The sequence below is a fragment of the Falco punctatus genome, assembly GCF_963210335.1.
Source record: "Falco punctatus genome assembly, chromosome: 10".
Classification (NCBI taxonomy): domain Eukaryota; kingdom Metazoa; phylum Chordata; class Aves; order Falconiformes; family Falconidae; genus Falco; species Falco punctatus.
Window position 1 is genome coordinate 664,112 of NC_137590.1, and position 23,767 is coordinate 687,878.

Here is a 23,767-nt window from a genome sequence, read left to right on the forward strand (position 1 = left end):
CCTTGCTTGCTCCATCCTCATCCCCCTAGCAGCAACTCTTCCTTGGTAGTAGGGCTTGCAGCCACCTCAACCTCCTGCATCCTCTCCACATCTCTTTCTGCTGTCATTGCTACTTGGCAGAGGCTGGTTTGTTTACTGCTTCCTTCTGCTGCTGCAGGGTTGGCAACATCCAACACATCTCTCAGGGGTGCCTGGGGTGGATCTGGGGCTCTGGGGAGGTGGAGTGCGTCTCCTCTAGCCCTGGGTGCACCGCTTCATGCTGGACCGCCACTGCGAGGTTGGTCTTGCCCAGTGGGGTTCGGGTAGCATCCAGCTGTGGGGAGATCTATGGTCAGAGTCCTTGTCGAGGCTCAGCAGAGCACATGTCTCTAAGTTGGTCCCTGAGAACATTTCCTGTAGCTGTGTTGCTCTGAACAGCACCGGGGCTTGACCTCTTGGAGGGATAACGTGGACAGGTTGAGCACCTTGGTTTCACCAGTCTCTTTATTGTGAATTATTCTTGTGTGTTGTGTCTTGCAGAAATAACATTCATCCCAGATTTGATGATAATGAAAATACAGAAAAAAGAACAGCAGGTTTGTGACCCTCTCTCTTTCTCCCAAATCAGCTGGCAAGGCCTGGGGACCATGTCCTGTGTGTGAATTGTTGCAGTTGGTGTGTGGTGGGAAGGAGGCCAGGGGAGGCCTTGCATTTCCAGACAGGGCCACAGCTCAGCATGTCAGAATTTGACCTCAGCTGCAGCCTAGAGCGGATGAGGCCAATGTGGGCAATTGAACAAAAATAGGGTTTCTCTTCAGTAATGGAAATGCTCTTAATTTGGTTCTGTTGCTGGTGGAGGAGCAACTCTTTCTTTCCCTCAAAGTCGCTAATACTGGTTCCTGTTTGAATCTCATTACATATATAAACTGCCTGTTTACTGTGATTGCTGCTAATAACACGATACTCCAGGACTAACACCAGCAGGGAGGTTGGGGAAGACCACATCTGTGGGGGATTGTGAGAGCTTGGCCAGGGAATCTTCCTTTGCTTGGAAATAATCCCAATGCACCAAGCCTCCATTTCTGAATTGCCGCGTCAGTTCATAACTACCTGCTGCTCCCAGAGGAGATTCATGAGCCAATGGTCTTTGTATTAACTGTGTGCAGAGAAAGAACCTGACCATCAGTGCTTTGATAAGGAGAAGGGACCTGTTACGTGCATGGAGACTTGCTTTTTCTGCTGGGGTGAAATATGGCTGGAGGTGTAAAACAAACTGGTCCACCCTGAGCTGATTTTTTGTGTCTGTGCTGCTTTTAATGGGAAACCATTAAATTGAATACTGAGCTAAGGGATAAATCTGTTCGAGAGCACGAGCTGGTGCCATTTCTAGCCAGCTCTGAAGCTCTGGCATCTTTGTGCTGCTCAGGGCAGCTGCAGATGGCGTTGTCATGGCAGGTTAACAGGGAGGAGGAAGGGAGGGAAGGGTTTGGAAAAGGCAAATGTACTGTTCTGAACTTGCAACAAGCCAGATGCTGTGGATATAGGAAGGTGTGTGTACAAAGCACTGATATTATAGGAAGTAGTGAGTTTATCAGTGTGTCCTAAAGGTGCTGTGAAGCTGAGCCTGCCTCAGGGTGAGAAGGAGGGGAGCATGGGCAGGTCTTGGGTACCAGCACTGCTGGATCACTCCTGCTGGGGCAGGAAGAGAGCAGGGCGCTTTGGGGCATGGGTGAGCAATCGCTCTCCTCTGATAGTGAAGCCCAGGTAAGAAATTCCCACCACCCTATTGAGGTAATATAGCAGATTTGGCCTGCTGAAATGATGTGGATTTTAAGTACAGCAAAACTGTCCTCCAGCATTCAAAGATTTTAGAGGGCTCAGCTGCCAAGTAGTTTTCTGTAACTGCTTCTGCAGATAAAGGGAGATAAAGGCATGCCAGTGTGAGCAAGGAGGGGTGGGGGTCGAGCTGCTCATCTCCTGAGCTTTCTGAACTGGCAGCAGTGTAGGATGATTCTTGCAGCATGTCACGGAGTGGGCTGCAGCATCCCTGGGGTCACCAGCTCTGCAAGGGCTGTGCTGGGATGTCCCCAGAAGGGTCTGGGCAGCAGTCAGGAATGCTGCTGTGAGTTCAGAGTTTGGAAGAAAGCCTGGTCAAGCAGGGCTCCTGGCAGTACTCTGGGTTCCTGATTGATGTGAAGGGGTTGACTGCTCCACAGGGTGGGTGGCTCCCTGCCATGCTCTGCAGAGCCTGCTGGGCAGCATCAGAGGCAAAACTAGCAAGAGGTGCCATTCTGTGTCCCCCTGGACACCTGAGCCCAGGAGCTCTCATACCTTGGAAACAGACTCATCATGGCTGTTGCCTTTGAAAGTCCTTTGGGCAGTCTCTCTGGAGAAGATGAGATGCTTGTGTGGTTCCCCAGGCTCCCAAGGGCCACACATTTTCTGTATGTGTCTCCCTACCAGCCTCTCACCTGAAGAAACTCCATCTTGGTTGTCATGTTGGTGTACATTCAGGCCCGTGGGTACAAAGGCTGGCAGAATGCTGACACCTTTCATGTTGGTGACGGATGACAGGAGAACTGTCAGCTTCCTTTGGGAATGGTTTATGGATGTTCTTTCTCCTTTCTCAAGTCTGTGGCTGCCCTGAGCAAGTGCCTTGTCCTGCCCATCTCCACCACCAGTGGATTATAAAGCCTGGGCTGGAGAAGCTGGGGTCTCGCAGCAGGCTGTCCTGGAAGGGGCTTCTCTCTCTGGCTCCTTGGTGTTCCCTGCAGCAGTGCCACCCTTCCTGCGTAGATTGGAATGGCTTGGCATGCCCAGCACTGCCTACTGGTGGCACCAGATGAGGGGCTGTTGTTAGCACAGGCAGGGTCTGTGTTTGCATGAATGCATGAAAATCTGATGGATTTGTCACCAAGCTGTGACTAACTAGTGAAACCTGTCGCTTCCCTTGTGACTTACGAGGCTTTGTGCCAGGGTTCCTTGTCTGCTGGCAGAGGTGGGACAGGGGTGTCCAGGTACCCCAGGGAGCAATGACAAGAAATGGATTTTCTTTGAGGGTGCTCTGGGCTGCCTCTGTCTGTATCCTGCTTCTCCTTGGGCACTGAAGGGTCGTCTACTCCTGCTTATTTCTGCCAAGCTCTGACTTGTTGAATAACTTGAGAAATATTGAACTAAAATAAATGCAGTTATCCCACAGTGCATAAATCTTATCCTATAGCCATGGAGATGCTCCCATCCCACACAGACTGTAAGAGCAGAGTAGCATGACTTGCCTCTTGGAGAGGGAGGGGATGGGAGACCCTGTGACCCCTTAGCTCCTGCCTTCTCCGGGAGGGCTCTTCTGACTTTTCAGTGTGGGCTTTGAGGTGGTGGGAATGGCCTGATCCCCAGTGGTGTGTGGCCAGCGGCATTGGGAGGCAGCAGGGAACAGCCTGGGGCTGCAGGCGCTGCAAGGCATGGCTGTAGTGCAGCCCTTGCAGCGGGGATGTATAAAGGCACGCAGGCCCCCAGGACTATCTGTGGGAGCTCTGGTTACCTTTGTTTCAAGCATTTGCTCATAAAATGAAGGTTTTTCCTGAATTTTATAGATCTGTGAGTGAAGCATGAGCTTAGGTGTCTCATCTGCTGCCAAGGGCTGTTATTAGAGCTCCCTGGGGTGGGAGCAGAGTCCTGACAGCAGTGGGAGCTGGTGCAGGGGAACAGGGGCTCCCCCAGCTTGTGGGTACTTGTGGCTCTGTCCCAGGCTGTGTCTGTAGGCTTCTGGCCCATCTTGGGCTTTTTTTGTCGTGGTGGGACTGTGAGATGCGATGGCCCTCAGTGCCAGATGCATAGAGGAGTTTTGCTCTGCCAAGCAGCATGTGGGCACCCACTCTGGTAAGGATGAAGGGCAGGGGGTGCAGTGAGCTGCCAGGGTGCCCTGCTTCTCCACCCACAGCCAGGAGTGCTGGTCCTGGTCCTCTCACGTGGTCCCAAGGGCACCTGGCCCTGCTGCCTTGTGTGGCAGCACACTGCTGCACAGGCCCTCCTCTTTCCATGCTCTTTCCCTCCCTTTCTTCCTGCCCTGCCAGAGGGGACTAGGTGGGGAGGACAGCCTGGCCAGCCCAGGGCAGCTGCCTTGCCCTCTGCCCCCACCATGCCCTGTGCCAGGGTGGTGTGGACTTGCTGCCAGGGCTGGCTCGGCCATGGGGTGGACCTTCCTGGCTGTAGTTGTTGAGGGCTGTGTCTTGGTGCAGCTTCTCAGAACGGAGCCAGGCCCCGCCTCCATCACGCACATCCCATGGCAACTGCAGAGCCTGCTCGGAGGAGGCATGACAGAGGGTGGCACTTATGTATTTTTAGCTTCTGCTGCATTGCATTAAGAGCTGGAAGTGAGGGGTGTGGACACCCAGTGACTAGAATACAATGGCCCATGCTGTGCACACTGCCAGTGGGGACTGCAGCTGCCAGAGAGGGTGGCTCAACAGCCTGTTAAACACTGCATGTAGAAGCAGCTGCCTTTTCTGCTGCCGTTGTGGGGCTCTGCAGCCTGCTGTGCAGATAGACTGGGCCAGTGGCTGCCAGCGTGGCCGTCGTGGGGAGGCAGAGCAGCGTGATGGTGCCCATCTCAGGCTCCTGGTGTGGTGGCAGCCTGGCTGGTGGCTTTGGTCCATGCTGTGGGGGGAAGCTGAGCAGCAGGGGTGCTGGGCTGCCCCCGGCCATCAGCCTCTGTCTCAAGAGCATGGACACCTTTGATGACCCCTGTAGTCAGGGTCCCCATGGATACTCCACATACGGGACAGACCTCTGCAGGGTTTGAGCTGTGCCCTAGACCCAAATGCTTCTGCAGAGGTGTCCTACTTCTCCTGGGGGTCTGCAGGAAGGCCTGGCTCAGCCTATGCAAATGTGGTTGAAAATGGTGCTGGTGTTTGCATGCAAGTTGGCATGTAGCATGTGCATTGCTGCTGGCTTTGGTCACACTGCCCAGCGAGAGTGTGTTGTGTGGATGCCGTCTCAGTCTGGTAGCCAGGGGAGCTGGCTTTGCTCTTGGCGATGACCAGGAGAAGGGCTCAAACTGTGATCTCCTCGCAGGTCAGAGCTGCCATTCAGACCCTGAGGCTGTGGCAGAGTTTTGTGCTGCTGGGGGTGTTGTGTTCCTTTGGGTAAAGCTTGCAAGGCTCAGGGCAGGGCCTTGAGGCACAGCATGGGCTTCAGAGTGGACATCATGCTGTTGCTCCTTTCCGCTTCCCATGCCCAAACTCATGTGGTACTGCAGGGTTTGGGTATGAATCAAGAGTGATGCTGGCTGGCAAGGAGGCCTCTGTGCCCAGCAATGCAGATGCAACGTCCACTTCATCCCCACCACACCTCCCAGCAGTACTGGCCTGTGACTTCTGCCAGTTGGGTCCAGGGAGCTTCTCTCTTCAGCCTTTCCCGGGTATCACATGCAAGTGCACAAGCTGTACAACTGGTGCTGTCTTTACGGGGCAGATGATGATGCTGGGCTGCCCAGCCATGTTGGGGGGAGCCCAGGAGTGCTGGAGGCAGGGAATGTGATGTGGCCTCACAGGCTGTGGAGGGAGCAGGGCCCTGGGTATGTGATGGTTCCCTGCTGGCTGGGCATAAGGTGTAGGATCTTCTGCCCCATCTAGCCAAGCCAGACCTGTTCTGCTGTAGCTCTCCCAGGTGCTTGGGCCCAGTTTTCTCTTGTCTTCACCCAAAGCTGCCTGCTGTTCTGCTTCTCACTTGCTCCTTAGGACTCTCATTCCATAATGTCCTAGTGTCATCCTGGCACACAGTAGTCCTAGCTGCCCTTTCCCAGTTTCCTCCCTCTTCCCCTCCCCACTTTCTCTGCTGTTCCCCCTTGTTCCTCTCTGCTGTTCCCTTGGCAGGTACCTGGAGCGGGCAGGACAAGGGTGAGGGTTTCGGACCTGGCTCATACTGCAGGCAGTCCTGCTGGCCCTGGGCTACTGCTGAACTTCACTGCTCCTGAGCTCCCTGCACAAATGCCAAGTGGAGTTTTTAACTGTTCCTTCAGGTCCCTGTGATTCCAGCTCCGCTCTTTGCTGGAGGGCTTGGAGAGGGTCGGGGTGCTGCATGACCCTCGTGGGCCAGGGTGGCTGGTGCATCTCACAAGCTTCACAGCTTCGCCTCCCATTTTGCTGTGATGCTTTCCCCGAAGTCCTGAGCAAAACCTGGGAAGTCAAATCAAATGGGGATTACAAATGAAACTAACAATTGTAAGTTAAGGAAACGCACCATTAAGGCCCACCTTGACCTTGGCTTTGCCCTCTAATGGGGTCATACAATTATAAGTGCTCACTGTTCGCCTTCATAGCTCTCTGGGGAGATTTTAAACATTTTTTTCCCCCGACCTTCTCTTTGACAGTAGTTAGACACATGGGACAAGACTTCGTATTCCAGCTGTTGCTGAGGGACTTGCTTTCCTGTATGAAATGTACTTTATAGAAGATTCTTCTGGGAATAAAATAATGTACAAATGTTACATAAAAGTGTATTCTGAAAATGTAAAATTGTTGCAATTGTCACCAAAAAAAAATTCCTGTTGAGAGACAGTGCAAAGACACAGCTCTAAGGATAAAAAGCTTACTGGGTGTCTGGAGGCTGCTTTGGTATGATATCAGAAGTTCAGAGATGGGCATCACCTACCAAAACCTAGAAGTCATCCTCTTTACATTCCACTCCCCTCCAAAGTACCCCAGAAACAACAAACTTGTGTGGTTAGATGGGCATGTAAGAAGACGTGTAGAAGAGGCTGTTGAATGTAAAATTATGTTTCTCTTTAGTTAAAAAAGTTGGAGTAAAAAAAACCCCACATATTCTGGGAATTTAAAAGTAAATCTCTAAGAAGGCAGGACTAAAAAGTTTTTTAGGAACCACTTGCTAAAGACACAGGGTTTGATAATAAGGTTTTTTTTTCCCAAATATCTTGGGACTAAAAGGCCTTTAAAAGAGGAGTCACAGGGTAAATACGCGGTTGAGGTGTCAAGTGAGTGCTTGTGGAAAAGGGACATTGGCAGAACAGCTCAGTTAGGAAGGCTCCCAACCCAGAGCCATCCCCAATGCCAGGCGCATCACATTTTTGAGCAAAGTAACACAAGTCACCAGGCTTCAATGGTGTTTACTCTAGAATTGTAAAGGAGCCTGGTAAGAATTTGGGAATCACTAATAAATAGTGTTAGGGGTTGTCACCCATCAGGGCCACATTCATGGAAGGGGAGCTGTAGCAAATGTGGAATTAAAAGATCAGTAGGTTTACTTGGGTAGTGGGTAAATTGTTAGGAACTATAATAGACACTTTATTTATGAAAATACCATAGTGGTGGATAGCATGGCTTTTGTACAGCGAAGTTAGTCCTTGCTCTCTGCTGGGGATTTTAAAGATAGCTGTATTGTGTGTATGAGATTGGTCTGGGCTGATACAGTGCCCTTGGGCTCCCAAGCAACTGTTAGGCAAGTTTCTCACCAAATGCTTTTCAAGAAGTTAAGCATTGTCCTGAGAAGAGGTCATTCTGTAAACGAGTGACTGGTTAAAGAATAGGAAGCAGAGTACAGGAAAAACATTTCTGCTTTCAAGGTGTGCAGCAGGGAAGAAGGCACAGTTGAAGAAGTCTTAAGATGTGCCAAGTAATGTATATGAGGGAACCTGCTCCTGGAGGAGACTATAAAATGCTGACGGAGGGTTTGGCAGCTGTCTACGGGTTGTCCCAGAGGCAAGTTTAGCAGTTAGGAAAGGGAGAAGGAACAGAGCAGAAACCCTCCTGCTGCTGTGTGGTATCTGGCTGATATGGCGTGCTTTCCTGCTGCCACCCCAAAGCTGATGGGGTTAGAAGAGGTGCAAAGAAGGGTAAGGGAGATGGTCTGAGAGCTAGTCCAGCCTGCCTGCAAGGAGACCGTGACTTGTCACCTGTACCTTAGCTGGGCCAAGAGAGCTCTGCAGGGGAATGGTATGATGGAGAACAGCAAAACAGTGAACGGGAGAGAGTGATGACAAGGAGATCCTCCTTCTCACTCTCACCTTGAGAATAGAAGCCACTTAGGAGGGCAGCACAATTTAAACAAGGTTAGTGGTTTTTTCAGCTTGTAGTACTGAATGCCACCGGGTGCTTTGGCACCCGTGGTTGCAAGTGGGTTTGTGAAGCTGTTGACTACCATAGTCTGGATGCAGTCCTCCTGCTGAAGCTCCCAAGCTTTAGCCAGCTTGGGCAGACAGGCAGGCAGAGCATGCTGCCTGCCCTGCCCCACTCCTGCCCACCCTCAGGGTCAGAGCACTGGCCTAGAGCAGCCCTTGGCTGATCCAGAGCAGCCTGCTGCAGCAAGCGTCCTGGGCCTATGATTTGCCAGGTTTAGGCTCCTGAAGCTGGATGTGTTTCTCCCCTGTGAAGGGATTCTGAACGTGGTAGTGTCACTGCTGTCTGTTGCTACAGACACGGTGGCCAGTAGCCCAGGCAAGCAATGGGCAGCCTGATGACATGTGGAGGCGTGTGTCTCAGGCCACTCTGCCTGGAGGTTGCTGCTGCAGCAGAGCTCCCTGCGGTGCTGTGTGACAGCATCAGTGTGACATGGGCCCTTCTCCTCTCCATTTGGAAGCAGAGGTGGTGGTTCCCCGCGGCACAGTGACAGCAGCTGATGCTCCAGCGCTGGCTGCACAGGGACAGTGTGCTCCTGCCTGCCACAAAGAACTGGCTAGGCTGTCACAGGCAGGCTGTGAGTGTGCTTTAAAGCCATGCAGGAGCACAGATAATGCTGGCACTGCTTTCTCAGGATTTTCCTTTTGATAAGAAGCCAGGATAAACTGAACCTCATGAAGGGGAAGTAGGAAAAGCCCATTCCCTGGCTTGCAGCAGTGTGCTGAGCTCTGACTGCAGTTTTGTACTCGGCAGCGCTGTCCTGTGTGGGTGGCAGGAGCTTGCTGTATTGTAAAAATATGACATGGAACCTTTTCCCCTCAAGACAAACAAAACAGCCTTGGGTACAGAAGTGGTTTTGGGTCTGACAGTACCTTGCCCGCAGTCAGTGTGGAGGAGCCTGGCTTCCATGCTCCTCTGTGCTTCGGCTGCCTGTGCAAGCCCTGGCCACAGGCTGGTGTTTGATAGCCCTTTCATGGCAGGGCCTGTGCCATAAGCTTCTGGCTGCTTTTGCTGGAAGCAAACGCTGCTGACTGGTACAGACACTGCTTCCCAGACGCAGCAGACTGTGACGTCTGATGTGACATCCCATGGCAAAGTGCTGGTGCTGCTGGATTTGGGGGCCTGCAGTGCTGCCTGGGGAGTGTGCTGGGGTGCTCCCACCATGACAGGCTTGCCTAGAGGCTGGAGGGGCTGTTGGCAGCCAAGAGGTGATGCAGGAGGAGCCGAATTGCTTGCATTTTCACAAACCTGACAGCTTGTGGTTGTTTCTGTAAAGCATTTAACTTTCTGTTGCAGCAGGGCTTGTGGCAGGCTAAGATGTCTTCATCAGCAATCACTGAAATGCCCTTTCTGATGTGCCTAAGCAGCACAATGCAAGCATGAGGCAGACCCCACAAAGTAGCTCACTGTTTGAGACCTGCTTTCCTGACAGCTTTATCAGCCCATCTCATGCAGTAGGGCCTGAGGCTCCTGCCAAGCAGTGGATGTGCCAGCGGGGAGCGGGACTTGCCTGGGCTCTGTAGCATGGGTTGGAGCTGCAGATCCAGACAGCAGATGGGGCAGGGCAAAGCTCTGGACCACTTGGCTGGTGTGTGGTTGTGGAAATACAGCACTCCCTACTCCACGCTGGTTTGCTGGGAGTTGCTGATGCATGTGATGAGAGGGACCCAGGTCTCCATGCCTGGCCATCATGGCTCAGCTCCCCCAGGCACAGACTGTTGGGGATGGAGCTGCTCCAGGTGCTCAGCACCGCTCCCAGCCCGGTCCTGGTCCAGTCCTGTGGGTGAGCTGGGGAACCCTTCTCTGGCAGGGCCGGTGATATCGGCTGCTCTTGGATGGTACCAGAATTGTAGTATCCAGACCTGTTGCTCGTTGGGTCATCTGCCTGGAAGTGGGCAGGCCCTTGCCAGACTTAAGGCTACAAGCTGTGGCTGGGAGGGAGTAGTTCACCCTCCTGCTGTGCCAGGGTGCTGAAGTTTTGCTTTCCATCTGGTATCTGCACTTGGCTGCTGATCAGCACAGAAGCAAAAGGAGATTCAGGCTCTTGGGGGTCTGTGAGCTTTGTAGCTAATGCAGTAAATTGTTCCAGCTGATCCCCAACCTGCAAGATCTGAGAAATGCAAAAAGCTGGGACTGATTGTGTTGCTCAGTGTGTGGGCTTAGAGGCAGCATCTGTAGCGCTGAATTTTTCCCAGCCCAGAACAGGTTCCCCTTAACTGCTTGGGTGCACTTTGATGGCTTGGCCACGTGACAGGACAGCTGCTCACCCCTGTCCCAGGTCGAGTAGAGCAGCAGCAGGGGCCAGGGCAGAGTGCTGGAGGTGGCTGCATGCAGGCAGAGGTGCTGGTGCAGCCTGCTCGGCTGATGCCAGATGTGCCAGCAGACCCACTTGCAGATGGCTGCAGGGAGACTGAGGGTACTTTTCCACTTTGCAGCCTGTTTCATTTAATGCTTCCATCTTAATTCAAATCAGAAATTTGACCATACAGAGAGCCATGTGCCTAGACCACCCTAAATAAGCTCCTTTCCTCAGCCCGTAGGATGTAAGTATTTACATTCTCTCCTGCAGCTCTGGGGTGTCTGAAGAGGTAAATAGTGCTAGGGTTCCAGGGGCCAGGGCATTACTGCTGGAGGCACTGGTACCTCAGCACCGGGGAGGTGGCTTGTGAAGAAACCAGCATCCCTGGCCCAGGGCAGCCATTGGCCCAGGGTGAGCATTACCACTGTCAACGAAGGCATGCAGCTGCCTGCTGCCTTCTGGGCCACTCACCAGCTGCCCCACAGCTTCCCTCTGAGGAGGTGTCACCTCTGGCAGGATGGGCCCGGCGGGGGCTTAGTCCCATGCCTTGTCTTGTGGGACAGCCACCAAACAGCTGTCTGCAAGACCAGCTTTCCAGCCCTGGTCATGCTGCTGGGCTCAGTCTGGTGTTGATCTGCCAGCCAGCTGCCAGGCTGGGTCTGGCTGGCCGCAGCTTCCCTCTGGTCATGGTTGAGCTGTGCATTAAAAGGAGGAGTTAATCAGGTGGTTGTGGGTGAAAAATTTGCCATCTCCTGCAAAGGCTACTGGGTTTGCTGTCCTGCTGCAGGGCCAGAGGAGTAACTCAGACTGCCCATGCTGCCAGGGCGGTGGGCAGCGGCAGACTCTCAGCAGTACCAGGAGGGAGCAGTGCTGGCCATGGCCTCAGCTGCCCTCCGGTGGCACCCCCCCCCCCCTTCCCCTGATCACAGGCAGAGGGGAGGGGGTGCAGTGAGCTGACTAACTGTGCAGGCAGAGGCAGGTGCTGCCTGTACCAGAGCACTGGGGATGGGAACTAACAGGTAAAGCTGCTGAAGCAGAGCCCAACATGTTACTTTCACTGTCCTTGTTGCACACAGCTACACTTCTGCCCAGCTCTTTGTGCATCCCTTGCTCTCTCCTCCTCTGGCAGCTGCTGCAAGGAAAGTTTCTGGTCCCCTTTACAAATCTCACCCCCAGCTCTTTTCCTGGGCTTTCCCTGGCCAGCTCTGATGGCCCAGGTTGCTCTCGAGGAGCCAGGGTCGCTGCTCATGAGCCTGGGCTCCTTATTGCAGACACTCCTGCTGCTGCTCAAGCAGAGCTAGGCCTTTTTGTGCCGTTTTCTGTTTGGGCCTGCTGCAACAAGCAGAAAGTGGCCTGGGTATGTGAGTTACTCTGGGTCTCAGCAGAGTTGGGTGTGGACTGTGCGATCAAAGACAGGACTGTGCCTGGGGACACGCTGCCTTTGCCCTGGACCTACATGAGCTGGTGGGGAACCAAAACCCCTCTCTAACCTGTCAGTCTCCATCAGGCAGGGAAGAGGGGAGTCCTACCCTTTGAGCTGCATCTGTGTGTCATGGCCACTAGCCATCGTCCCCCATATGTCAAGGGATGTTGCTTGCGCTGCATCCAGGATTGGAGCCTCACTGGGGCTGCAGTTCCCCTTAGAGCGCCTGCTATTTCTATATGTGGTATTTGTTTCACACACTGCCTTTCTGTTCTCTCTGCAGCTGCCAAGCTTAAAAGCGCTGAGCTGCTCCCCAATGTCGGATGCCTGGGAGTGCAAGGCAGAGGACCCCTTTGCCAGCAGCGAGGAGCAGAACAAGGTGCCCCGCCAGCTGACAGTGACAGACACAGACACAGGCAGCCAGTGCCAGTGCCCGGAGGAGGAGCCCAACCGGGCTCCCCAGAAGCGGATGGGCACTCAGAACGGGATGCAGGACAGTGGGGGCGGGGGCACAGGGGTGAAGAAGAAACGGAAGAAAAAGGATCTGGGAGAACAGGAAGGGGGAGAAAAAGTGGCTGTGGAGGTGAAACCAAAGAGGAGGAGAGAACCTAAAGAACCAAAAGAGCCTAAAAAGGCTAAGGAGCCCAAGAAACCGAAGGAGCCCAAGCAGAGGGAGGTGGCCAAGAAGCCCCGGAAACCTCGGGAACCCAAAGCCCCCAAGGAGCCTAAAGACAAGAAGACTGGCTCTGAGCCTGCCCCCAGAGCAAGACTCAAGAAGAGCAGGTGGGTGATGGTGTGACCTTGTCTCTGTGCCTGGTGAGGATGGGGCTGTGGGTTCGCAGGAGCTTCCGCCAAGAGAGCTGCCCTGGGCCACCATGCTGCAGGGTGCACAGGCCCTTCATGCTGAAGGCTAGATGTGCCGGTCAGGAGGCCAGGTATAGCTCTCCAGCCATGCAGAGGCAGGACAGGCAGGTGCCCTTTTTGGGATGAGACCCTGTGAAACCTCAGATCCAGAAGAGGTCAAAAGAGTGGTGTCCTCTCCTTGGCCTGGCCTTTGTGCCAAGTGTCCTGGGGGGGCAGAGGGACCTTTTGGAGGTGTCTCACCAGGACAGTGAGATGCTGTGTGTCAGAGGGCCTGGGCTGAGGGTATGTGTGTGAGACAATGTGACCCTGGTCTCTTTGTGCAAGCAAGGGTCCTTGCACACCTGTGGGCTGGTAACCTGCTTTCCTTTGGCTCAGGTTTGGGAGGATGGTGGAGTACATACTGTCTCCTCTTCCTCTGCTGGGCAGCAGGACCTGTCCCTTGCTTGCAACTGCAGAGCTGTGCTGGCAGCCCGGGCCAGCAGTGGGGGGAGGCCTGATGACTCCCTTGTACTGCACAGCCCAATGCCACTGCCTCCGGTAATTGTTCATCCTTTTAATTAACAGGGTGATTGGCCAGAAGCTCTGATTTCTTAGCTTTGATTTCTTTTTAATTGGGAATATGTGCAGATAGCAGAGCAGGTCTCAACAGCACCAGCGTTGCTTTGTTTACTGTCATGGATTGATGAGTAAGTGTTTTTGGAGAGTCCTGTACAAAGCAGGCCTATTGATTGGAGCTGGGACCTCCTCATGTACCGTAAATAATGCATAGGATGAATATATTTCTACTGAAAGCAGAATTAGTACAGGAGCCAGCTGGAAATTTTTCAGCAAAACCTTTCTTTGTTAGTTTGGTAGAGCTGCTTGAGGGCACTTTCCTGGAAATGGTCACCAGAGTGCATGTCCCAGGGCCTGTGGGACCCAGCTCCCTTCTACCATGGCTGCCTGCAGGACACGTGTGCAGGGCAAGGACAAGCCCTGGGTCTTTCACAGCCCTGCTTCTTCAGAGCTTGCTGACAGCCAGATCCTGGAGAGGCCAGAGCTGCGGAGCCAGCGCCAAGGTGGCCATTAGTGCCATTGGCACGGGCTGGTGCTGAACAGAAGAAGGCGTGGAGCAGCACAGCTCCCATGCCAGGCTGGTGGGGAGCTTGGCAGGGTGAGAGCTGGGCACCATGTCCCCAGGGGGGTCCCTGAGCTGTGCAGCACTGTCACTTCTGGTATTCCTCGAGCCTGGGGCTCTGCACATGCGGAAGCCAAGCTGTGTTGTCATGGGCTGGTGAGCTGGAGCAGATGGGGATGGACAGATCAAGCAGACAGTGTCTGGAGGGTGAGGGAAGGGCTCCTCAAGGCCTCAGGGAGGGCTGCAGCACAGGGACTGGAGGTGGAGAGGGAAGGCGGGGCACTGCAGGCTGCATGAAGGGAAGGATGAAGCCCATGTAAATGCAGCATTGGGCACCAAGTTGGATCCTGGGATGAGGGATGCAGCTAGCAGCTTTTCCTAATGACACCTCTGCTCCACCAGTAATAAACTGCCATACGGGCAGTTCATGGTTCTCTGGGACTAGAACAAAACAGGGGAGACCTGGGGAAGGGCAGACTATGGAGGCTTGGGCTCCTGGAGGCACTCGTGGCTTTTGTCCTGGAGCTTGTTGCCACCCTAGCGGGTTGCTTGGCTGGGTACTAAAAGCAGTCCATGACAGTGACCTGCCATGAGTAGCTGGTGGGCAAGTCACTCTGCTAGACGGGGGGATTGTGGTGGGGTGACCCCAGCTTGCAGAGCTGGAGACCCTTGTCCCTCCTGCAAAGGCATGGCAGGGTCTGGGGGTACCAGGAGTAGGGCTGAAGAGGGATCCACTTGCTGCACTGGGGGCCAGCATGTGGATCCCTAATGAAGGGGTCGCTTCATGCAAAAGAGACCAATTAGTATAACTCCATAACACATGCAGCTAGAAGAAACCGTATGTGGTAGTCTGGGAGGGCCACAAAGCTTTGCACTTTCCTTATGCCCTGTCCCAGTGGAGCCTGAGCCTGTGGTGCTTCCTCCCGCGCATGTGCATCTTCCAGGAGGACCTAGGTCCACCCCTGCTGCTTGGAAGGTCCAGCCCATGGGTCCTGCTTGCAGCTTCCCCACCTCCACAGCCCCTCTTTGATCCTCTCCTTGGACTGTTGCCTCAGGGTCAGCCACCAGCAAACCCATCCATGGGAGGAACAGCCTCTGGGTGGAAGCACCCATGGGTGTCAGGGTGGAAGCTCTGCAGGGAACAGGGCCATGAGTCCCCTTGTGCCCACAGCCTGGGACAGACATGGGGAGGTGGGCTGGGGGCCCCTGGCAGCATGGGGAGGGAGAGTCGAGTGGCAGGCAGAGTAAGCACTCCATGCAGATGAAATGATTGCTGGGAGTCCTCTAAGTGACAGATAATGGTGGCATAATTTTTTCTAAATTATTTCTAATCATAGCTAACTACTAGTTCATGAATGAAGCAGTTGTTAATTGTGACTTACAAATCAATATCTTGGGAGTTATTGCTCAGGTGGAAGCAGTGCTTGCAGTACATTTTCAGGGCCTCTAATTGAAGTGTGGGTGCACAGCCAGGGCATTTTTGGCCTGAACAGCAGACTTAACTGCTTGGTTTTTGCTGGTCCCAGGCAAGTAGTGATTTTTCTCATGAAACGAGGGTAAAACCTCAACATGGCTTTGAAACTAACTGTTTCTGTGCTGCTGTGCAGGTGGGGAATGTGGAGGTGCTGGATGGTGGGGCTCTGAGTGAGGAAGGGGACGTTGCTCAGCCCAGGGGCAGGCACCAGCTCTTTGAAATCTTGCCCTTAATGGTGTTCCTTGCAGAGGGTGAGGATGGCTGGGCACATTGAGAGCAGTCGTTTCTTACCCTGGTGAGTCCTGGGCATGTTCCCTTGGGCAGGCATGTTGTGGAGGGTGCCACAGGGTGCTGGGTGGCCCGGAACCCAGGAGCATACCATGGGGCTGCACTGCATCTTCACACGTTCTGTGTTTGCAGGAAGATGGTGGGATTCATCAGGAGCAAGGCTCAAATCCCCTCCATGACTTGAGCATGGAGGACAGTTGCCTGGTGGTACAGAGCCTGCTGGCAAGCCCTTGGAGGCAGCAGTGACCGCCGTGGTGGGCCATGGTGGGCCATTGTGCCAGTGGGAGTCTGGGACCTGCATCTTCCACGAGTTCATGGCAATCACAGGGCTTAACTCCTTCTAGCCAAAGGCACAGACCAGTGTCTGCTCAGCTGCTGTCTTGGGAGGGGACTCAGTGCTGTGGCTCAGGGAAGACAAACCACAAGCTGGAGCAGCTTCTGCCTCAACACTGGTGTAAAGTTTAACAGGATCTGACAGGGTTTGTGGCACACACCAGTCGTGGCTGGCAGGGTGGCTGATGCTTCTCAGACTGGGCTAAAAGGTTTGTCTCCGGGGTGCCAGGAAGGAGGTTGCCTCTGGAGCTGCTGAACTATACTCCTGACTTTGGACGTGTTTGTGAATGCTCAAAGCAGGTACCTTGTTGTCCTGGCCTGCTGGCGTTGTTGGTGGGGAGATCCTCCTTGTGCCTGCACTGGATATAGGTCCCTGTCTTGGTCTCCCAGCTGGGGCAGAGGCTGCTGCACTCCAGTGCAGGACCTGCCTTCACCGTGGAGACTTCACGATCTGAGGAAGGGGTCACCCTGCCTGGCGGGGAGAGACTGGCCTGGTTACTCCTGGCTCATCACCATGCCTGAGCCACTATCCAGAGCATCCTGACCTCATGCAGCCAGACCTCCCATGCCGAAGGAGCCATGAGGTCTGGCCATGGGCTGAACCCCATCTCCTGCAGCCCCTGTGGGGCGGTTCCTCTGGCTGGTAGGAACACCCAGCTCCTTTCTGTCCCACACCAGGCTGGGGCAGGTGGACCCTTTCATCCCCATGTACTGGAATTGGATGGAGAAACACTTGATGGTGATTAATGAGCATCACTCGCTGGGGATCCCCAATGTTGGGGGAAGCCCTAGGAGCCGTGAGCTGCTTCTGGGTGATCCAGTGGGAGCGGAGCCCTGTATGGGTGCCTGGTGGCTCTCTTCTGGGATCCCTAGAACAAGATCTAACTGTCAGTCTGTTGTCTGTCTTGGCAGCAAGGACACCCCTGTGGAGAGGAAGAAGAAAGGGAAGAGGAAAAATGAGATACCAGTGGACAGTTTGGATTTGGATCAGGATCTCCTGAGCCCATCCGTTCAGAGCCCAGAGGAGTCTGCGGAGTCGGCTGACAGCCAGGTATGTCTGAAGCCCTCATCTGACTGCCAGTGGAGGAAATCCTGGCTGCCTCTGAGTAGAAGAGCTGGGCCCTGGGACGCAGTGATCAGAGAGTGCATTCAGCAATGCGGCTGCAGCCAAGGTCTACCAGCCAGACTGCTTAAAGTCAGCTGGTGGCCCTGGGTTGGGTGCACGCTGCTGCCCTGGATGCTGCACATCCCTCAGCCTTGAGTCTCCCTTTCCTCCATGGCTCCTGGCAGCTCCTCTTTCCTGGCACAGTGAGGCAGGGCAGGTCAGCCCCACAGGGCTGGAGAGCTGCACATATCTCCACAGAGCTCCTGTGCTTCAGGTCTTGGGCTGATGGGGCTGTGTGGGTCAGGCATTGATGGAGACTTTGACATGGCAGTGGGTTTATCCCACCACCTCCATCCATGGGGCAGGGGGTGGGCTGAAGAACAGGCAGCCCTGGGGCTTCCTCTCCTCCACTCAAGCAAAGAGGAGGTACTTGGTCTGCCCATCTTCCCCATGACTGCCTTTTTCATCCCATACACAGAAACGCCGCTCAGGACGGCAGGTAAAGAGGAGGAAGTACAATGAGGACCTGGATTTCAAGGTGGTGGATGATGATGGAGAGACAATAGCCGTGCTGGGAGCTGGGCGAACCTCCGCACTCTCCGCCTCTACTCTGGCATGGCAGGCAGAGGTAGGGCTGGATGTGGGACTGGGGTATTGGGGCCTCCTGCCTCCCCCCAGGGTGTCCCAAGGGTATCAGTACCAAGGTTCGAGGAAGTGGGGGATCCCAGCACAAGGTTGGGGTGAGAGCATGCCTGTGTGGGAGCGTGCAGGGACTGAGAGTGCACAAAGGGAAGGACAAGAGGTTTGCAGGTCCTACTGTCCCTGTCCTGCTTGTAGACTAAAGCGTCTGGAACATGTCCCTGAAGGCATGACCCACCCATTGCCCATGCCGTCCTGCGGCTCCTGTCTGTGAGGTTAGTCTGTTATTTTGGCTCTGCCAGCTGAGGGCTTTGTAGGTGCCAGGTCCTCATTTTCTGCCCACATTGCTGCTTTCCATCAGCACCTCGGAGTGTAGAGATGTCCAGCCTGACACCTGCCAGCCAAACTGATCTGCCAGACAGTGTGGTAGGGACCAGCCAGTGTCACTGCAGTTTGGGACATACTGACCTGCCTCTGCCCACTGGTTCACCGCTGGCTCCTGGTGGGTGCTGGCAACTCCTTCCTGCTGTTCTGTTTGTTGGATCCTGCATCTCATTCCCTCTCTCTGGTCGCTGACAAAGCTGCCAGATAGTAATAATAGTCAATAATTGTTTTCATAGTGTTACTGTGTCTCTCGTTAGTCCTATCTTCACAAGGCTTTCCGTGTGGGTATTAGTCAGCTCTGTTGTTAAGCCAGTAAATAAGGCCTGGCCTGGTGCTCCCTGCCTTGCCCAGAGGGCTGTCACGCACCCACAGGAGATGCTGCCTGGGCTGCTTCAGCTGCTGCCCAGTGCTGTGTCCCAGCTGGGCTCCTGGCAGTAATCTCTCCAGAACAGCAGGTTGGAATGGGTTGCCTCTGGCATGTGTCCATGCTGCCACCCTGCTCTTGTCTTAGTGCTGGACTTCCACCTCATTTTGTCCTGCTCCAGATGAATTATCAAGGCTGGTGTCTGATGGCAGCAAGGCTGTCCGCTGAGTGGCTGCTCTGGCCTCTTGCCAGCAGGCTTGGCCGGGCCTGTCTGTTGCTGCTCCCAGGGTCAGAACTGACCCAACAGGGCAAGATAGGAGTGCTGAGGCCTCAGGACAGCTCTCCCCATGGCCTGGACTTGCAGCTTTCCCCCCTGTATCCTAGCCACATTCCTCAGCAGCGCTGTGGGGCGGTGCAGGGCTCCGCCAGCAGCCCACAGGCTGCCAGCAATGAGCCACAGACTTGTGTGTGCCAGCTGGACTGTGGGTCAGTGTGGGAGCTCCCAGCCCAGGGGTGCTGGCAGCGGCTGTGATGGTAGCACTGTGCCCCTGGCCATGTTAACACAAACCCTTTGTGGCCAGAATCAAGCTGGAGCCCAGCAGAGCCAGGATGGGTGCCTGGGCATGGGGAAACAGGCACTGCACAGTGGCTGCAGCGGAAGCATCTCTGCATGCTCCACCTCAGCCAAATTACTCTGGCGTGGGGCAGAGCTCTCCAAATAAGGCAGAAATCCCACCCTGGGCCACAGGACTGCAGTGGAGGGGCCCAGACAGAGCTGCTGTTACCCTGCTCACTGTGTTGCCGTGCTGTGTCCAGCATCCTGCCCCACACTGCAGGGGGAGTGCTGAGGCAGCTGGTCAGCTGAGGGCTGGGGCATGGAGGGGTTGCTGCAGCCTTGGACACCACCTAGGCTTTCCCAGACCCTTTTGGATGAGTGATGTGGGATGTCCTGGTTGTCTGTCCCTCCCCAGCTTGCCCCATGCCTTTCTTGGAGGGGTCTTTCTAGTCTGCGAAGGAACATCGCAGGGCTGCTTTGCCTTGGAACAGACTGCCTCTGTCTGAAGGGGATGAATAGAGTACTTCTCCTTTCTGCTTTGCCCTTTGCTCTTCCCCCTGCTGCCATACCATCTCCCAGCCAGGGCAGAACTGATCCTCCTAATGCTCAAGCAAGCTCCATATTTTTGCTGTCTGTCCTCTCCCCTTAATCTTTCTGTGCCTCTCTGCTACAGTGCAGACAGGCACAAGCCCATCTCTCTTGTCCCTTGGCATTTGGTGGGGCTGGTCCTGCCACAGCATGTGGCCAGTAGAGTCTTGACCTCCCCACTTGCCCTGGGGCTGCTGACTTGGAGCTGGAAGCAGCAGTATTAGGGCCACCTCCAGCAAAGCTTGTGTGCTCAGTGTGAGGGAGTGGGGTGGGAGCCCATGGTTGGTCAGCAGAAGGTCTCTGCGGGCCTCATGGGGTGATTTCCTCATGGCAGTCAAAGCCTGTGAAGGGAAGGAAGCAGCACTTTGGGCTTGCTGGGAAGAGCTGCGTGGACAGTGATGGGGCTGAGGCTGACCACGGACAGGCAGCAGCAACAGAGAATGCCTGTGGCAGGGGCCTGATAGACCCACTCCCTGCTCTGCTGGGGCCCTTGGGGCCATTCAGTACTATAGGGTTGTATAAATGCCAAGGTAAGTCAGAGAGCTGGCATGGAGAGTGGGTGGGAGCAGGAGATGTGCACATTTTGGCATATTTCCTTCCTTGAGTCTCAGGGCAGAAGTGCCCAAGCTTCCTCTTCTTTTCTGGGAGACTTGCCACCCTCTCTGGCTGCCCTGGTCTAGATGGAAGGACCTGCACAGTTAAACGTGATGGTGCTGTGGCCTTGGTGGCCAGGGGAGCACAGGCAGAGGGTGAATGTAGCTGGGCTGGCAGCACCTGCACCCTTGCACCCAGAAAGGGTTCCCCAAACACAGCTGTCCCAGCTCCCACTGTGCTGGTTCTGCCTGCTCTGGTGGGCTGGGAGGGGGAGCAAGCAGCTGTCCTGTGCTGGGAAGGTGCCAGAGGCCAAGCCACACAATGAGCTGGGAAGACAGCACTCTGCTCTCCTGTCCCCAGGAGCCTCCCGAGGATGACGCCAATATCATTGAGAAGATCCTTGCCTCCAGGATGGTGCAGAAGGAGGTGAGTGGCAAAGGTGTCGGTGGCAGTGGAGGTCCCTGGGCAGAGGATAGATGGGACCTGGCTGCCTTGTGCAGCAGGGACATGAGATGTAGCAGCAGTCAGTGCTGCCGTGCCATTCCTTGCTCTTTGCATGGTGTTGTTGGCATATGCCCAGGCTGGGCACCTTTCTGGGTTTGGAGATCAATGTGATGCCTCTTTGGCCCTGGGCACCAGAAAGCCTCTGGAGAAAAGTCAGGCCTGGGCTGATGCTCAGGAGGTGTTTAAGTCCCCCATGCCTAAGGCTGGGTTTACACCACATTCCCCAGAGCCACTGAGCCTCCAGGGCAGGCAGCAAGCTAAGTGCCTGGCCATCCTCAAAATCCATGGGGCTCAGCCTGCCTGGAGCGTGTGGCCAGGCAGGAGATGCCTGTCTGCACCCAGGTCACGGAGGATGCCCCCAGCAGTTTCTGCACAGGCTCTGTCACTAACTCTGCTTCCCTTGGTTTCAGGCACATCCTGGAGGCCTGGCATTTGAGATGGAGGAGTTCTACGTCAAGTACAGAAACTTGTACGTGCGGTCTTGTGGTGCTCTGTGTCATGGTAGTGGGCCCTATACATGTGGGAGGGAGGGCTGTGCGCTCCCACCTCTGTCCCAGCCCCAGCATCCCTGTCTTGCTGCCCTTGTCCTGAGCCAGCCCTGGCAGTTGAAAGCAGGAGAGCTGCTGCTGCTGCAGTGCTCAGTCTTGGCCTGGACCTAGGCCACGTCTTCCTCCAGTTTGGGGTTTTGCTTGGCGAGGCATAGGCTGCATGTTCTCTGGGAGATCCCTGGTGGTCTGCGTGGTGGATGGGATCGGGCCCAAAGGCTTCTTTGGTCACATTCTGTTGATTTTTTTTTTTCTCTGCAGCTCCTACCTCCACTGTAAGTGGGCAACTCTGGAGGAGCTGGAGAAGGACCCCAGGATCTCCCAGAAGATAAAGCGCTTCCGGAACAAGCAGGCTCAGATGAAGCATATTTTTACAGAGGTGAGAGCTGAATGCAGCAGGCAGCTGTGCCTGACCCTGGCATATCTGGGCCTGGTGTGGTGACTGAGCAGGCCAAGAGCTGAGCGTTGCCTCTGATGCCTCCCAGCCCAGGTGAGACCAGCTCCAGGATCAAAATTCCGGGCTGGGAGTGGGCAGGCAGGGCTCGCAGCAGCAGTGCCTGCCCTGCCTGAGCTCTGCCATAGCTCAGTGATGCTGGGGTGCTGCCCAGAGCACGGCCTGTGTCCCCTTGCTGACACCGTGGCAATGCCCAGGAGGCTGCACAGGACCTCAGGCTTCCAGGCTAGTTTGAACCAGGTCACAGCACAAGAGGGTGAGCAGGTGGGGATGCTGGAGCCAAGGGGACATGACAGTGCCCTGAACTGCCATGGTGTCACTAGCAGAGGTATGCGCAGGGTGACAAAAGTCACTTGCCAGGCCTTGGAAATTTTGCTCACTGGGCAGCATGCAGTGCTGGAGGTGCTTTCATGTGAAGCAGAAGTGCTATGGGAGAGGGGGAGCTATAAATAGTTGGGCTTAGGGCAGCTCCTGCCCACTCTGTTGTATAAGCAGATTAATCTTGTTTAAATGAAAGGTGTTCTGTGATTTATCTTATATATACTCTGGAGACAGTTGTTGGATCTCCTCAGACTGCCCCTTACAAGTGTAAATCAGGCCAGTAGGCTAAGGCAATTTCTCTGTGGATGTAGTTGGAAAGCTGGGGGTGTGTGTCAAATTTCACACTCCCGAGTGTGTTTGGGGTCTTTCCCAGAATGCAAAGAAACAGCATGTGTTGACACACACTGTACCACTAACAATTTAGCAAGGAGCAAATGCTCTTTCCTGTGACTAACTGGGGCCTGGGGAGCTGTGAACATAGAAGCCTGGTTTTGCTCCTTCCCAAAACCTAGACAGTGTCTCTCTAAGGACCACTGCTAGTCTAAAGCCCACTCCTCCCAAGGTGTTCCTAGCAGGGGGATGAGCCCTTCCCTCATGAGCAGTTGCTGCTGGTGACTGCTAAGCTGAAGGGAGGGAGAGAGAGAGGCAGAGACAAAGAGCAAGGTGTCATCCCGTGGAGTTCAAGCATCCAACAAGGAGTGGAGTTCATCAGGTGCTGTGTGTGGCTCTGTGCTGTGGGAGTTGCAGCTCTGGATGCTGCACATAAGCTTGGGGCCAGATGGGCTGGAGAGGCCATTCTTGCCTCCCAGCAAGCGCAGCATGGAACCCACGGCTGCTCTAAAGCAAGAGCTTTGCCTTCTGCAGGGCTCCTGCATCTTCCCTGCCCAGAGACAGATGTCAGTGTACCTGTGTCCAGGGCACTTGGTGTGCTGTGCACAGCTAGCAGCATCCTAGGGACAGATGCCCTGAAGCAGTTTACTCATTCCCACCATCTGTTTAACCCTGTAATCACCTTGAACTTAACTCTTTTTACTCTTTGCTGTCACAGCCTGATGAGGATCTGTTCAACCCCGACTATGTGGAGGTAGATCGAATTCTGGAGGTGGCTCACACAAAGGATCCTGACACTGGGGAAGTGAGTGGCTGCATTGCTTGTTTGCCCCATGGGAGGAGGGAGGGAGGCTTGGCAGGAGGCCCAGACCCACAGTGTGCGTTGCAGGTCGTTCCTGAGCACCCTGAGGCCTTACTAGCCTTTTGCAGCCTGAGCCCTGTCCATGGGCACCCCTTGGCACAGGGGTAGATTGAGGGCCGCTGACTGTCCCTGTGACTCGCTCTCGGTCGAAGTTAAGCTGGGGCTGAGTGGTCATGAGCCCTGCGCTGTCCCTGAGCCAGTCTCTTTGCACTGCAGGAGGTGACTCACTACCTGGTGAAGTGGTGCTCACTGCCCTACGAGGAGAGCACCTGGGAGCTGGAGGAGGATGTTGACCCAGGGAAGATTAAAGAGTTTGAAGCCCTCCAAATCCCTCCAGAAATCAAGCACATGGTAACGTACCCAGAGGTAACGTACCCAGCTGGCAGCTCGCTGCCCTGGGCAGGCAGGGACTGTCTGTGTCTTGCCAAGGCCCAGCAGTGCTGACCTTGTCCCTGCTGCTGCATTGCAAGCCCCATATCCTCCCCTGTGGATGGGTTAGTTAGCAGGATCTGAGGGTGGGATCCAGAGGCCAAGACCTTGCTGTGAATCAGCTGTTAGTGACTGTTCTGAAGTCTTGTCCTGATGTGCAGCCCCAGAAGCAGGGTCTGGCCTTGC

The 23,767-nt window shown here is 54.8% G+C and overlaps 1 protein-coding gene across 16 annotated transcripts in view; it reads left to right on the forward strand.

The window, feature by feature from the left end:
- CHD6 (chromodomain helicase DNA binding protein 6) overlaps positions 1–23,767 on the forward strand; it is a 102,780-nt gene that overhangs the window by 41,534 nt on the left and 37,479 nt on the right. For 8 of the 16 annotated variants that reach the window (XM_080405323.1, XM_080405332.1, XM_080405326.1 and 5 more), the window contains exons 2-9: positions 12,114–12,613; positions 16,819–16,957; positions 17,490–17,639; positions 20,497–20,562; positions 21,051–21,109; positions 21,447–21,564; positions 23,009–23,095; positions 23,369–23,518. In XM_080405323.1, the coding sequence (XP_080261449.1) occupies positions 12,147–12,613; positions 16,819–16,957; positions 17,490–17,639; positions 20,497–20,562; positions 21,051–21,109; positions 21,447–21,564; positions 23,009–23,095; positions 23,369–23,518 (1,236 nt within the window). In that variant the 5' untranslated portion in view covers positions 12,114–12,146. Of the gene's footprint in view, positions 1–519; positions 576–615; positions 5,396–12,113; positions 12,614–16,818; positions 16,958–17,489; positions 17,640–20,496; positions 20,563–21,050; positions 21,110–21,446; positions 21,565–23,008; positions 23,096–23,368; positions 23,519–23,767 lie in introns of those variants that run through there. The other 8 variants (XM_080405335.1, XM_080405325.1, XM_080405336.1 and 5 more) reach the window with 4 other exon arrangements.